The following is a 17,037-nucleotide window of genomic DNA, read 5'->3' on the forward strand; positions in this document are numbered from 1 at the left end:
ACTCTGGAAAGTTTCAAAAGGAGGCTAGATAGATTCATGGATGATAGTGTGTGGTAGTAACTCTCGACAGGAGCTGCCATGCATAGGCCAACCGGCCTATTGCAGACTCCTTATTTTCTTATGTTCATCGGACACCATACAACCTTACCCAAGGAGGCTTAACTGGCGTGGGTAATTGTGCCAGTCAAGCCCTACTGCAGACCGAAACGCTGTTACAAATGCCAGCACTACGGACACACTGTCAACAAGTGTGAGGCGCAGGACACCTGCTCCCTGTGCGGCAGCCCCGGACACCGCTACACGGTCTGCCCCAACACAGTAAAAAAATGCGCTGCCTGTGGCGGCCCACACTCCTCCGCCGATCGGACCTGCCCGAAATGGAAGAGGAATGCAGGATAGCCAAGGCGCGACTCGACAAGAAACTGAGCTACAAAGAGGCCCTCCTTGCTGTACGCTCCCAAGACAAGAAAAAACCAGCAGAAAAGAAAACCCAAGAAAAGAAAACAAGAAAAGACACCTGCCACACAGAATCAAGAACACCACGAGGCCCGTGGAGCTGAAGCCCACGTGGTCAACCTCACCGTCTCCGACTTCTTCCACACCTATGAGGACTTAAGACACGAGGAAGACGAACAACAAGACCCAAACACGAATGAATGGACACTTCAAGAGAGCAAGAAGAGGAGGAGAGTTAGAAGAAAATCTACATCAAGCTAAGAAGAATACCAAGACATTTCCTCCACACAAGAAAACAACACACACAATCAAGCCGACCAAGCACTGAGAATCCAAGGCCCAACCCAACACGCACCTGACGCTTGACCTGACGCTCCTGACTCTGTCCTGTCGCCTCCCGGCCGCGTCCGGGCGAGTTGCTGCTGCCTCCAACTTATACTCCCTCACGCAAGCGGTGTTTAGCCACTGCACCTATTCTCTCCTCCTAAAATTCACTTCAATCCTCCCTTTATTCTCCCCCCGTCACTAGCATTTCATGTCATGTGACCTGCCTTTTTCTACCCACACCAACCAGCCAGCAACACCTCATCCTCTTCCTCCGCCTGCCTGGTGGTCCTCGCTCCCGCCGGAGAGCATGGCGACCCACAAGCTGGTCCTCCTCTGAGCATCCTCACCAACCAGCTCTCTCTACATCACGCTGCATTGTACATCCAATACAACATGTATATAGAGAGCACATTGTGAGTTTCCTTTCTCCAACCCATGCTGTGTGAACCAAATATCCTGAACCCCACAATACTTTATATATGCACCCATTGAGACCATATAAAAAAAATTGGACAGCCAGGAATAAAAACCGGTGACCCCAACTTCGTACTGATGAAATAATAACGAATTGTGAAGATCGTTTTAGATACATTGCTTTAATAAGCAGGTTGCACCTACCTGAACCGCAGGCCACATTAAAAAAAACAATTTCTCCGTCACATTACGGGTCGTTTATGCCTGCATGAACAGGAAACACTACAAACTTTTATCTCCGTATTTCATGCACTGTACTGCATTCGTAAACTGTTTTAACCTCTAGTCTTAAGTACAGTATCTAAAACCGGTCTTGCAGGTGTGGTCGATATGCTCCGAAAGTTTACTTAGGACTAGTGACAGCCCTCGTCTACCAAAATTTATCGTCCATGGTCTCATTGTTCCCCACAACGTATGCATAGCTGCTCAAGCTACTGCACTGTACAACGGGAATTCTAATTTTCAGCAATCAAACCCCCCCCCCTTTTATTTTTATTAACCTTCATGGTAGACTGCCTTAATTTCGTTTTTTTTCAGGTATTTAAATATACTCTAGATTTCCACTGTTGCTCTACATATGTATTGCTGAAGTAACCACCCACAATGCTTTCATACAGCTTGCCAGTAGCGAACCGAGAGGATTACTACCTTGGCCCTTCACTTCATGTTTTCCCACTTTACTCTGATAACCATTTATAAATTTCCAGTTCTACCTCAGACAAACAAGTTCAGCTAAACTCGATACATTACATTCAACACACCACTACCCGGGGAAGACTTTTCAAAACAGATTTACGAAAACAATTACACATCCATTTATTAAATTCTGAAGTGTAACACTTGACATTTATAACAGATGTTATCCTTTCAAGCACTGTGTACATCATGGAATTTAATTGATCACAATATATTACAGAACATTACAGACAAATGGATACTGTAAGGTTACAGACACACCTGTAACTACAGCAGTTAAATGTTAAGATGTGGGTTTAAAATCAAACTACAAAAAATACCTACTATGTATTTTGGTTTCAAGTACAAAAAATAATACAAATTTAAGCACTTCCTGAAAATTTTGGTCAACATGTTACCATGTGCACATTACAAAATTCATCACGAACTCATAATCACAACAGAACACAAGGATTTTAATTGCTCTTTTTTTCAATAAAAAGATACTAAAACTTCCATTTTCACAGGAACACTGCCTGGCAGTCACTAATAAATTCCGACTCTAAATTGTGATCGTCCCCACAGCAGGCACACACCCAAAGTTAACTAACACCACTTCCACATAAAAAGCCGCCACAGTCTATCACACTGAAGGCTCCATAATCCGCTGGAAAAGGCCCTTGTGACCAGTCAAGTTTCAGGGCTTGTCGAATTCCCACGGACTGAAGCCTTCAGCACTTTTTTACCACACTGCGGGATCAGCTTGTTATACCATAGTCTAAAATCTTCATGTCTGGCTTTGCATACCGTCATAAGAGCCAGCAGTAGTAGAAGACTGACGAGTTGAGGACTGAGGATGATTGGTGTTAGTACGTGTCTCCGCTGTTCCAGGTGGCGGTAGCATTGTAGTCGTACCCTTGATCACGCCAATCAGTACGGCTGGTGCCTCGCCTGCTGCCGCCCGTGCTGGCTCTTACCCCCGCCGTACCCTTGCCCGCCTGGTAATAGCCAACAATGCCATAAATAATGAGTCTCGGTGAACGACTAAAAGTACAGGTTTGACCCCAGCATGTTAAGTGACTGGATATGTTGAAACTGACGACTCAACCAACTCAACACATTGAGCACATCCAAAACTAACTAGGTGTGGGTCAACATGCAGGGATCTAATTCATGACTGAATCTAAATCAATAATTGACCTATACTGTATTATATCAATGAAGAGGACAATTTCAGCAAAGCTATTAAATTTCATTAGAGATAATCATGCAAATGACATATCAAATATTCGTGCAGTTAACAACCATAAGCCTGATACTTACCATAGTTACTAGAGCCATAACCATAATCATTATAACCCCCATATCCTCCATAGCCGTAGTCCCCATAGCCACTGTAGCCTCCATAACTACCATAATCGTAGCCACCTGAAACAGGAACAGCAGTCTATTACAAGATCTGCATATTTATATTAAACACCCACACAATACAAAAACTCCTTCAAATCTACAAAGCTTTGTTCCATTCATTATTTTTCAGGCCACAAAATCCTCCATGAACTGTAACAGCTCTACACTGTTTACTAAAGTTTTCAGTGAAACAATTCATAAAATTTATGAATCCTGCGTGGTTTTCCCACTTATTACATTAACAGGCAATGAACCCCATTTACAAGTCTTAAAGGGAAAACTAAGCATTGGAAATAGGACATGGCACCATAAAAAAAAGTAATGCTTCCAGGGAAAAAAAAAAGTTGGTGCCTCCATAAGCAACTTCAGGCCAACTATGCTTACACTAAATGACTTTAATATATTAATCATTCCAATGTATAGTACAGTATTTAGCTAATGCAGGTTAAAGTTCATTTAATTTGTTAAACATTTATTAAATCATTCCAATGTATAGTACAATATAGAGCTACTACAGGTTTAGTAGCAATTAATTTATTTGACGGTCTTCAGTTGCAATTTTTGTCATCTACATGGCTACCGACAGGTTAATTCAAATTGTTGAACATAAGCAATGATCCCATCAATGACAACCATACCAAATGACATTTAATTATACAAAAACGTTTCTAATATGCTACTTGGGACATAAAACATTTACTAACTAGTTTAACAAATTACAAGTCAATGCAACAAAGCCACTCTTAATTACTCATGCTACTAGTTTCTTAAAGGTACTTTAAATGCACAACTACTGTACTGTATTACAATTCATCACATACAAAATTTTATCATATTTCAGCCCAAGTCCTCACCATATCCACCATAACCGCCATAGCCACCTTGGTTGTATCCGCCATAGCCTCCCTGGTTCCATCCATGTCCCCAACCTCTGCCTCGACCTCGAATACCACCTCGGCCTCTCATGCCCCCACGCATGCCACCTCTCATCATGGAATCTGGTTTGGGGGTTGCCTTCTTTACATCAACTTCATGGCCATTGATATTCTGTTTGGGAGTCTTCAAGAGGTCTGTGACAACAGCTTCCTGGTCAAAGGTGATAAAGCAGAATCCCTTGCGCTGGCTCTTTTGTTTATCGAATGGTAATTCCATATCAATGATATTGCCAAACGAAGTGAAGAATTTTTTAATGTCTTCATCTGTTAATTCTGGTTTGAGACCACCAACAAATATTTTACCATGACGGGCCTTTGCCTTTTTAGGATCAACCTTCTTTCCGTTTATGACATGGTCACCTGCATCAATGACCTGCAGAGAAGATTTAAATGGATTAGTGATATTTATTTAACCCAATCTGAGGTGGAAACAACCCAAAGTCTGTGCATGAAGTTGTCTTTAGATGAAGTCTGCATGCAAATGTGGGGAGGGCAAAATTATGCGCTAAAAGGGAATCTTAAAAATTAATGTCACTGGAAAGAAAAGCTGGACATTACAGATGAATTTGAGTATTTGGAGGTTATAGATGAATTTAAGTACGTATTTGGGAATACTGTACTGTTGAGGAAGAGAAAAATAAAAAGCTAAAGATTAAGTTATTGAAAGTACAAGTAGTCTAGTCTGCGCATGGAGACAAATGTTCTTATTCCAACTTGTACTTATGTTAAAGGTGTCTTAGTATTGTACTGATAATTACATTGCACAAGTAGTGGCTAGTGCAATATATTACAAATCAATCAGCAGGAAGGCAAGGAATGATGTAAAACCCAACGTAAAAAAGTTTCTGGATAACTAAAACGTGTTAGTGCATCACGGCAGTAAGGAACATTAGCTCAACACGGGGAAGATCTACAAAAGCATGGCTGGAGGTAGACAAACAAGAGGATAAACAAAAACAGAATACACATGAATGAAATACTGATAAAATACACTTATAATTGTATTCCCACATGCCCAAACAAAGACTACAGTATTTCCACGCTAACCTGACCCGTATACAGTACCACACCCCGCTTCTATACTAATAGCCGATTGGATCATAGAAATTTCAAACCAAATGCAAAGGATTTCAAGGCATTAGCACTTCAGAGGAGATGTTAAGATATATATATATATATATATATATATATATATATATATATATATATATACACATAAAATAAAGACATAAATAAGTGCTTATACGCGCGGCCCCCAAAGGGGGGGGTAAATACGCTCAGAGGAACCAATCAACTATTTGTAGCTTAACAAGAAGGGTGTGGCTTACAGGCCAGGTTAGTGTGGAAAGGGTATAGTTGTGCCTGACAGGCTTTCACAAGCTACCTCCCAAAAAGTTTACTGCACTTCTGTAATAATACACCATGATAAGAATTATACAGTATTACTGAAACAATGTTTGTTTACCTGAAAACTTATGAACATTTAAGACTTTAATGAAAATATTTGTGTATTGACATACTACACTTTTCATAGTTCATTATTTCCACTGGCCACTTTTTACTAAATGCTGCATACAATTTGTTAAGTTTTTGGTATGAAACTCAAAACATTCTCCCAACACACTACTAAAACTTTCTGCAATTTTCATGGTGTACATGTGGAACTCTTATGCTTGGTACCTCCACTGCAAGAGGTTGACAGGGACGCGTGTACCATGATGTAAACAAAGTACTGTACGGAAAGAAAGAAGATACCCACTCAGGGTCACCGAACTGATTAAGTGCACTACCCAGAAACATCAAGTCACTTTGTTTAAATTTATGGTGCAAAAACATGAAACTTCAACAGATATGGATTGCAGTTTAAGGGTCAAGTACTGTATATAGTTACAGTCCAAATAAGTGAAAATTCTTAGGGTCACACTTCAATTTTTTTTCCAATCGATGCATACCATCCAACTGAGAAATGTTCGAGTTACTGACAATGCATGGTACAAGTCTTACAAGCAAAGAGATCCAATGACTACGGACTCCCTCTCTCAGCCAGTAGTGCCCAATAGCTTGCTGGAGGAAGGGGAATATTGCTTTTAAGTGATCATTGAATTTGACGTACGCCCACTCCAAGTGATTTATCAAGTCTTGATTTATTTATTTGGCTCTCTCAAATGGATGAGATGTGCATTAGCAATTGTGTGTGCGCGCAAGATTTTTTTTTTTTTTTTTTTTTACAGAAAATCAGATTTCAGTGGGACGATCCCCTTAAAGAAATGTATTGGTGATCCTTATAAGCAGCACACTTACATGTACACTGTTACATTAGTGATGTCAAGAAGGGTTATGTTTGATAAGCCTGAAGATTTACTATAATCAAGGGTGCTGACAACTTTTTACAGCAATCATGTTTCAACAAAACGGAGCCAATGGTTTTACATTAAAAAAATACAAAGTTTAGATATCCAATAACGATAACATCCAGCTGACAATAGTTACTATCCTGATTTAAAAAATTAAACATTGTGAAGATATACTTTTGACCATTCCAGATTAGCTTCTATTTGAATATCACATCTTAAAACCTTTAGCCTTCCCATGATCTTACATTGTACTGTGCCATGTTGTGCATCAAATTGTGTTGGGAACCTACACCATATACCATACACTAGATAATCAAATGATTGGTGAAAAATACAATTGACAACCAAAGACAGAGGTTCAATTTTAATTGTTTGCAGTATCTTTTGAAAAATTAATAAAGGTTTCTGCATAATACTAAAAACCAGTGCAAAAAGCACATTTTAAAATGTAATTTTTTTCACCCACCTTGTCTACAGCTTCTGCTACACTGAAAACTATAAAAGCAAATCCTCTTGATCGGCCAGTATTGGGGTCTGTTTTAACATTAATACTTTCAATATCACCATACTTGCTGAAGTGTTCACGGAGTTCCTCTGTTAAGAAAATTAAAAAAATGTAATCAAGAAAATGCAAAGATTAATGTGCTATATATACAACATCATGTCCTCAGAAAACTAGGCTACATCAAAGTCGTCAGTAGCAGAACTGGAAATTTTCATCATGAAAAACATTTACACAGCTTTTTTCATTTAGAATAATGAAGCTAAAAAGCAATACTGGATGGCAAGAGAGTTTAAGATAAATCCCACAGTAACAGTTGAGGGGTACATATACAATATATATACGAGGTTTTATGACAGATTCTAGACAAATTTTAAATATGAATGTTCACTAAAGTATGTAATATATGGTTAAGCCTTAAATTACACAAATTCATAGTTTCAGCATATGCACTGATCAGAGATTGGATACAGTATATATAAAAAAAAAAAAAACTTTTCTGCCAATAACAGTAGTATGCTCTACCATCACGTGGGGGATATATCCAGAAGTATACAATACCTCTATAGGTATTGTTAAAACAAAAGGTACTTTTCTGCTACACCCACGCAAATTCTTTTTTAGATCATCAGTTTTTCCAACTAACTTAGGTTTGGTTAGTTGAAAAACTAACTTACAATCTAAAATTTCGTTGGGGTAAAAGTACCAAATAATGTTTACCATAATCAAAATATTCTAGTGTAACAAAATTGCAGTATCTGTATTACACAATACACCACCAATGAAATACTTTGGAACCATGATGGGCGAAAGTCCAAGCAAAAACTTAGTAACTCACATGACAAATCTTTTACAGGAAGGCCCCGAATTATGACGATTCATATTAAAAACCCCAGTTAATTTAGTACCAGACTATTTACATCGGCATTTTATTTATACAGTATTTACGAAATTAGAAGAAAAATAAAATAACATTCCATTTTCACACAGATACGGAATGAATACTGTACATTATTGTACAAAAAGTGTAGGTAATGCTGGTTCAAAAGCTATGAGAGAATCCAACAATTTAAGCACTTTATTGTCATCAGATTAAAAATTCAAAACAATGGCTGTCCTATGTTTTTGGCTGTACTACCATTGGGGGAGTTGAATTTAAATTGTACATGCATAAACATCATTTATAACACATGTGCAGTAATAAGCATTTCTTTAATATTCTTATGTAGAGAAGTGATGCCATGTTTGCATGTGTGATAACATACATACGTTGGGATTCCACCACCCATCTCTTTTTCTTTACGCCAGTGGTTACTTCTATTGTTCCGTTTACTCTAAATAACATTAAAACACATTCTTTTTAATTAATTTTACTACAACTACAGCCAGGGTCACTTTCAGTTAGACGAAGAACCATCGTCCTGCACGTAAACACTAACAACGCAGATGTTCCTACATATTACTAGTAAATTGTATTGTTCATTTTGCATATAATACATTTAATGAATCATATATACCTTTAGTAATAAACAATAATGAATATTTGGTATTCTTAAGAGATGTGACGATACTATGTTACATTAATAAACATTAAAGCAATCTTATTTTCCATTATTTTTAAAGCATGGGTAAATAGCCACACAAAAGATCTGAAAAGGTCAAACTAGGGTAAGCATCTGATTAGTATTGCCCTATTTTAATGGTAATTAATGATTCACGATGCAACAATCCGCCTTTCACGCAATATTGGAGCACACATTACAGTCGTAACTCTAGGCTTTATAGTCGCTACATATTCTTTAAAATGTGAAAATGTTAGTAATACGGTTTCAGGCTTGATATTATGGTGTACAGTTATGGTCAAAAGTCCTGTTGCCCCTCTTGCTGCTCCACAAATCCCGAGATACTCGTGAATCTAAAGCACCCGAGAAAAAAATGATGGATGTCTCTACTGCTTCAAGAGTCAGTCTCTGAATTCAAGGTGCAGCAGGAGAGGCAACAGAACTTTCAACTAACGGTACCTTGTAAAATGTAATTCTCCATTTGTGTTGTCCCGAAAATTTGTTCCAGTAAATTTACAACAAATTGAATATATATATATATATATATATATATATATATATATATATATATATATATATATATATATATATATATATATATATATATATATATATATATATATATATATATATATATATATATCTATCTATCTCAGCAATAAATATCCCCCCCACCAAATAATAATACTGTACTCAAACTTTTAAACAAAATGGTGACATATACAATACTCACTCTCTGTAGTTTCCCAACTTAGTCCACCAACAAAAAGTTTCCTGAAATAGAGAGGAAATGTCAGCTGTCCTTCATGGTAATGGGCTGGGTGGAGTGATCTAATTTGTGGATGTACTTTACCTTAAAGTTGGATTACGGCTTCTAGTTATGATGGCAGCAATTCAAAATCTTAAACCCACTCCAGCACGACAAAGTTGGCAATAATGCAACTGCCCAGTCTGCTCTATACATTAACTCTGAAAATGTCTGGGCAACAGAGAACAACAAAAAGTTTGGGGGAAAAAATTAATGAGAAAATATTATTGTGCTAATGCTGCAAAGGATTACAGCAAGAACCACCCAGATGACCTTTGCCTCAAGTTGATCATATATGGAAAGACAGGTAACCGTGTGTCAAGTTGGACCATAAGGTGAACAAGATAAATACCCTGGTGTCGATGCGAAGCGCTACATGTGGGCAACATTCTTCCCGAAGTAGCGGCCACCTAGAGGAAAGAGGAGTCTCCGTTAGTCCGTGGGGATGGACCACCTGAACCTTCCCTAGAGACGTTACGTTACCTCATTACGTTACCATTGGGCAAGAAGAACACAGCTGGAGCAAGATGCCCACTGATGTCTGCTTCAGTTACGTTACAGCTTCATGATGGCAGCAACAGGGCAGCTTTAAGGCAAAACATTCAAAATGCAGGGGAAGTGATCAACACAGCAAGCAAGACATCAGCATACCACCCTTGACTCCCAGTTATTGGTATTACTGTACTTTAAAACTTTAAATTAATCAAATTCACACACAAAAAAACTAAAATTTAAACTCCCAAATAGTTAAGATTTTATAAAATCTAGTCTCCCAAACAAATTGGCAATTCAATAAAGTGTGATCATTTCCACTACTTACCTAGTTTTTTACTTTACAAGTTTTAAAACTTTAGTGATGCAGAATCTAAGACAAAAAAATTATAAAAAGATAACAAGCTTCAGGATCAGAAACAATTTGGCAGAGTTCATGTGAAAACTTCTTTTTTTATTGCACCTGTGGTTTTCTTAAGATTTAGCAATTTAAATTTAAGGAAGTTGTGGACCTTATAATCAACAATTTAAAAACATTCCCCATGTCCTTCCAATCACAAGCATCTTAACCTATGGTTGTCAATGATACATTCTTAGCCCACTGCAGTAATTGTCCGTTTTGGAACACCAACATTTTTCAGCTAAAAGATAATTCACCACACATACAGTCTGCGCGGAATGTTAAGTCGCAATAGGGCCGACGAACTAAGTTCTCGCAAAAATAAGATCATATGTTGTGAAGCCTGGCCTGGGATGCGAGATGTCAAAACGCTTGGTTTGTTGGCAAGTGCTGACATTTGGCAACTGAGAACACGTCACGGCTTGTAGTCAGTGCGCCTCTGGCAGCTGTGAGGGGAATATTTATTGTGCGGGTTCCCGTGCCATGTTTTGTCTAGTTTAAGGTGCATTAACCCGACATAGTGGCCATCAGAGATGTCCAGGAGGGTTACAAGAGACGATATTGCAGCAGTGATTGCATTGTACAAAGCGAACCACGTACTGAGAGAAATATCGGCTCAGACTGGTGTGGCATTACGAGTTGTTCAAAATTTTGTCAAACATTTCCGTGACCTTGGAGTGGAAGAGTCAACAACTCCATTACCTAAGTCTGGTAGGCCTAAATTATTGTCTCCACGGACACTTAAGGTTATTTCTCGACAAGTTCGGTCCAATCCCACACTCACAGCACGTGAAGTGAGAGAGAGAAACCCCCGTCTTTTGAGTCACGTCTCGTTACGTTGTGTTCAACAAGCCCTGCATGATGACCTGGGATTTAAGAGCTTTCGTGCCCGCCGTAAACCTCTGTTGACAAAGAGACAGAAGGAAAATAGTGAAATTTTGCAAGAAATATGAAGTGTGGGATTTAGAGACATGGAGGAGTGCATTATGGTTGGATGAGGCTACGTTTTCTGTGACTGGGAGTAATGGAGGGAGGGTGTACCGCCCCCCCCCACAGTACACTGTAAAGACTTAAGCACCCTGCCTCGCTTATGGTTTGGGCTTTCTTTACTTATTATGGTGTTGGTGAACTAGTACTCCTCCCTACGAACCAGATGATGAATCAGTACAACTATCTTGAACTGCTCAGTGAGTTCATACCTGAATCATTTGATAAAGCTAAGGCAAGCCTTTTCATGCAGGACGGTGCCCCATGCCACACTGCTAAAAGTGTCATACAGTGGCACAAAGACTGTGAGGTACCTTTCTTTAATGACTGGCCTGGCAGTAGCCCAGATCTTAACCCAATAGAAAATTTGTGGTCCATTGTTAAGTGTCGTCTGCGCGACGCTGACACATCATCAATCTCGAAGCTAGAGGCAGCCATCAAGGATACCTGGGCTAACTTGCCACCTGACCTCTTGCAAAACCTTGCTGACAGTGTTCCTCGAAGGCTAAAAGACTGTCTGAAGCGCAGAGGAAACACTACAAAGTATTAATTGAGGTGGTAAGTGTTACTTGACTATTTATATAACAATCTTAAATATCAATATTTTTCAGCACACGATCTAACATTCCGCGCAGACTGTACAGTAAATATGAACTCTAAAAAATAAAAATAAAATTATCTGGAAAGTCTTTTCCCAACTAGATACATGGTGATCAAAATCAAGTGCAAACCATCTATCCCCCCCCTACATGTGTCATCTATCACTCTCTTGCTGATATAATGTTCGGTAATCATGCTCCCCTCCCATAACGAGTCACAAGTTATTCTTACAGCTTATCCATCATATGACAATTTGCATAGAGGCTTTAGCTATCATTCTAGATAATTACAGGAATTTTACCAATTGGATATATCTAACCCTCCATACAAACAAAGTTAACTGTTCAACTGGAATGATTCAATTCTAGGGACAAACATTAATCAAGAAAGTTTACAATATACAATGGCTAATGGGATGGACTGCATTCAAATATTATTATTGGGAACACAAACCCAGGTATATCTGGCATCGCAGTTTATATGAAGCCATACTCACATTAAGGTTTTATCTATGCAAAAACAAAATCCAAATTTGAAATACAGATCTGGTGCTATAAACAAATTATCAAAAATATTCTCCCAACTCCATAGTGCAGCAAATCACCATTGTAATCCCCAAGAGCTTTTACACACATTGGCACCCCCCCCCCAAAATAAAATAAAAATGCCTAGAGCATTACAAATGAATCTTAATCCCATAACATACCTGTATATCTTGAATGGCACACAGTGGCCGAACTATCATGTTTACCTTCTATTTACCTAACACATTTACATGCAGTGAAGTTTTAAGGAACATATATATCGGTAATATTAAACTAAAATAAATATATATACTTAAACGGAGCTATTCAACCGCAAATCTACCCATAAAAGATTGTCTTAACTGTTAACCAATGAAAAAAAAAAGGGGGTTAAAGCAGATTATCAAACTAATTTGAGAAGCCCACAAAGCAATAATTGGAACCTAACTCAATTTGTCCAAAACACTGCAGTAACATCTCAAGCACACACTCACAGACATTGCCTATTCGGAGAAACTAACAAATCCAGCTCCACTACCTAACTAAATATTTTTATGGTCTCTTCACTTTGTGTTTCCTTTAATGCACAAGAGTATTGGGTAGAAATTAATGTAGAGGAGCAAGGAACAGTTTAACCCTTTTTGTCCTGGTTATAGGAGGGAATACCACCCTCCCTGCAAATGCTAATAAAATAAGTTTTACAAATACTATTCAAAATTAACTACGAAGGAAAAAATGTTTGACATCCTGCTACGTTTGATTTAAGCCATTATCACAAGGTCATGCTCCCATCGCCAATGTAAAACTGGAGTTAAAATTATCACTGCTGGTGATTTATGGCAAGTGCAAACTCTTTCTTACTGATCCAGAAAAATAATTAGCCAAGTCTTACATTAGTTAGGTCAGGTGGGATAGTTGGATAATGTATGCTATACAGTTAGGACTTAAAGGAGTTAAGTTTTACATGATGAAAACCAAAAGTACCAACCAACCAAATCTTGCCTCAGATCATCTGGTTATACTATACTGGTTAGGTTTGGCTGGTCCTTGTCCTACATCAAATAGAATTTTTTTGTTATCGTTTCGGTCATCCGGGGAATCTTGGGAATTTAGATTAGGTTAGCTATAGTTCCTGGGTTCGGTGGCTATGTTAGGTTGGTTGGGGTAGGTAAAATCATAATAATTCAAAACACGACAAAAACCGTCGGAAAAACAGATGGATGACCGAAACTATAAATTTACCAAATTTTCAGGATTTACTTTCCTTGCACCCCCACCAGGTTTGTTTTGTATTATCCATTAAAATGGAATGCGTGATCTTAGAAACTTGGGGCAACAAAACTCGTTTATGGCAGCACGGGGCAAACCAACCAACACCCAAAAATAACCAATGATCAATAGGGTTAGGGTCATCTAATACCCAAAATAAATCGTACTAAAAAAAGTTAACTAGTACCCAAATCGCGCTTTGATTTTTTGAGACGGAAGCACAGGCTTTATGTAGTACTGCAGAATAAAGAGTAACCACAATTAGACAACGAAAGCAGCATGTTGAAGCTTATAAAAATGTACACAATTGGTTCATAGTAGTGATAGAATGCTGACAAAAGGATAATGATATCAGAAATGAGGCTCACAAATTTGCATTAAAGTATCCCTTGATTAACAACTGGACTTCTTATTGTGTTGTAAATTCTCAGCTTTGTTGTTCTCAATACGTTTCTTTGTTTCGTATGCCCAGAAGACTGTAGTAGCATCTATTACCGGCTCCAATCCTGGCGATAATTTACATTGGTTTTACATAATTTCTTCAATCTTGCATTCTTATGTCATAAGTGATTCAAGGTATTTAAAGGACTCGATTTTTCAAATATGAATTCCACTTGTACAGATACAATGTGGGTTTTGCCTTTGGTTTCTTTCCATGATCATTGTTTTGATCTTATCCACATTTATCTCAAGTCCCGTTGAATTTGCTATTTCTTTAAAGATTGTTGCCATCGTATCTACTTCTTGGATGTTGTTGCTTACTATATCCAGTTCATTAGTGTATACGAACATTCTAATTTTTATCTTATTTAATTAAATTTCCTTCCCGCATACTGTGGATTTCTCATATATTTATATATATGTTTTGTCAATATATGGGTACGAACCATATCGTAAATTGGGTACAAGTTACCTTGTAATTGGGTATCTTGACATGTTCTGATGGGTACAATTTGCTTGAGTACGAGTTGTCCAGCACCGTGATCAATAGGTCAGGTTTAGGAATCAATGGTTCACCTTGTCTGCTGGTAAACGTTATATCCATCACAACCCACGATTTCAAGACTTGATATGTGCATTGAAACATCAAGTTACTACCGGTAATCCTATATTTAATGGGCATAAAATCACAAAGCCTTTATTAACAATCGACGAGCCTGGGGACTTTTCCAATGCATCGGCTACCGTTACATTATTTAGTTTATTTCAATAAACGCGGTGGATATTTTGCTTTGACTGGCTTTGATTGGCAAACGATGATGCCGGAAACCAGCTTTTGAAGAGAAACAGATTGAAATAGTATGGAAACAAAGACGTTAGAGAATTCCACAGTTTGGCTGCCTGAGGAAAGAAAGTATGACCGTCGGCCACAGAGAAACAAGACGCGTGTTACGAGACCACTGCCATGCCGGTGGTACACAGGATGCCAAATCCACCAAACAATGTCCGTTAAAGTACCTGTAAATGAGTGAAGCAACATTGTGGCTAATGTCAACAAAGGTGCTTGTGATTTTACACGATTAAATACAATATTAGCTTAATATCACTTGGAATAATAAATACTGTAAATAAGTGTTGTAAAGCCAAAACATACATTTTAACCTCATTGCATGTGCAGTGTGCTGAAGCATAACCCATAGACAAATTTTTACTATGTATTACTGATAATAAGGAATCTATAAATACTCAAGGAAAACCGTAAACTTTCACTGTGCAAAAGAAAAAAATAAGTTTTCTACACACGCCTAAAACTTTCTCTTTCCACAGCCTCAGCCAAGAAGGAAAACAGTTCATAAGTTATACCTTACCAAATAGTTCTGAATCCTGAATCTGGTCACATATTTAGTGCACAAATTAGTCCCTTAAACCTAAATTTAAACTGAATCTAGCACAGGAGTGGGGGAATCTACGCAGTGCTGATGACCGCTAGCCACTGCAAAGGGGCAAGATACAATAAGCGTAGTTGCCTAGTTAATGTGGGATCGCAAACATATAGGGCCCATGCAACTTTATGCCCTAGAACCAAAATTTAACAAGACTTACGACGGTCACGTAGAAGAGGTTATGAGTTACATTAAGGTAGGAAGTCCATGATCATTACCATCTGAAACTAGGCTAGCATGTTGGATGCGACAATACTCTACTGCTGAAAAACAACCAACGATATCGACTTTATTGTCACTAAGAGTTGAGACATTAATTATGAAAAATGAATTTGAGCATTAAGCCTAAGAGCGTGTGAACGTCAAGTACATTTCATGCTAGCCTATGATTGAAACGAAATTCGACAACGGAAAGCGCATTTCCTTTGTGAATTGTTTAACAATAACCCAATCATTCCATATAAACTCTAGCACTGGCATAAGGGTGCAACAAGCAGAACCATTAATGACGCTATAATCGGCGGGGACAACGCGTGGCAACGTGTTCGCGTCGCCGTGTTCTAACTACCTCAAACAACGCTCGTTACGTACTCTACTGTACCTGCAACTCCTGGCATACAATACTGATCAAAATTCTCACGCTTCTAACTTTGTACAGAGCCCCAATATTAACGGAGGAGACCGTCCCAGCACCATACCTATCGTCGTCCCGGCCTGGAGCGTCAGCAGCTCCACTATCCTGTACATTCCCGGCATGGCTTTCGCCACTCTGTTCTTGGCTTTCCGTCGCCCCAGCTCCATTCTCCTGGAAGTCTCCGCCACTGTAGTCCTCCGTGAAGTCTTGCTGCTCCATCTTGGTCCGCCATGAGGTTATTTATTGTGTGGAGCGGTTATGAGAAGATATCCTCAAAGCGGCACAATTGTGCGTGTTGTGGCCAGACGGCGTAGTGGGTGAGAGAGACTCGTACCGGCTGTAGAGTGTTATATAGACCAATCACTGCACGAGCTGATCTTCCTCATGGTGCGCCGACCAATCATAGTTCAACTTTCGCCCGCAACTGAGCCTACACAAGAGCGCATGCGCGCGTGGGGACCTGCCCCGCGTTCCCAGCCTAGAATTTATTGATTATCATTTGGCTTGGCGTAAATACTGGAACCCTACTCGTTCGAATCAGATAGTTTAGTTCTACGTTTCATAAAGAAAACGGTAATACCCAAAATTTCCATAATTTAAGAGTTGCTAATATAATCTGTACATCCATCTGAATCCGGGTCATGTAAACAATATATTTTACCCGTTGAAGCTTATTTATATATTGTTTATGTGGAGAAACATATTTTAAAAAAACACATCATGTTCAAAGTTTGTCAATATTCAA

At 38.6% G+C, this 17,037-nt stretch overlaps 1 protein-coding gene across 2 annotated transcripts; it reads right to left on the minus strand.

Annotated features, from left to right (window-relative positions):
- Positions 1 to 2,268: 2,268 nt before the first annotated feature.
- On the minus strand, positions 2,269 to 16,626 carry LOC121862893 (RNA-binding protein squid-like). 2 transcript variants are annotated; one of them, XM_042361290.1, is made up of 6 exons: positions 16,357 to 16,626; positions 9,429 to 9,469; positions 7,098 to 7,225; positions 4,197 to 4,650; positions 3,256 to 3,360; positions 2,269 to 2,930 (listed from the first exon to the last, which is right to left on the minus strand). In XM_042361290.1, exons 1-6 carry the CDS (start codon positions 16,509 to 16,511, stop codon positions 2,863 to 2,865), a joined length of 951 nt encoding a protein of 316 aa, XP_042217224.1. In that variant the 5' UTR covers positions 16,512 to 16,626; the 3' UTR covers positions 2,269 to 2,862. The 2 variants fall into 2 exon arrangements, with proteins under 2 accessions (XP_042217224.1, XP_042217223.1); XM_042361289.1 differs by having other exon boundaries at positions 2,269 to 2,941.
- Between the last annotated feature and the right edge of the window lie 411 nt (positions 16,627 to 17,037).

This window comes from Homarus americanus, unplaced genomic scaffold (genome assembly GCF_018991925.1).
Source record: "Homarus americanus isolate GMGI-L3 unplaced genomic scaffold, GMGI_Hamer_2.0 scaffold24922, whole genome shotgun sequence".
Lineage (NCBI taxonomy): Eukaryota > Metazoa > Arthropoda > Malacostraca > Decapoda > Nephropidae > Homarus > Homarus americanus.

Bases quoted from the DNA above. Each gene is read 5' to 3' on its own strand.
- LOC121862893 (XM_042361289.1), bottom strand. From the start codon at position 16,511: ATGGAGCAGCAAGACTTCACGGAGGACTACAGTGGCGGAGACTTCCAG. The intron at 4,651-7,097 runs GTGGGTGAAAAA...TCTTCTCTGCAG, and splicing joins TAGCAGAAGCTGTAGACAAG to GTCATTGATGCAGGTGACCA. The intron at 2,942-3,255 runs GTAAGTATCAGG...ATGGCATTGTTG, and splicing joins TTATGGCTCTAGTAACTATG to GCTATTACCAGGCGGGCAAG.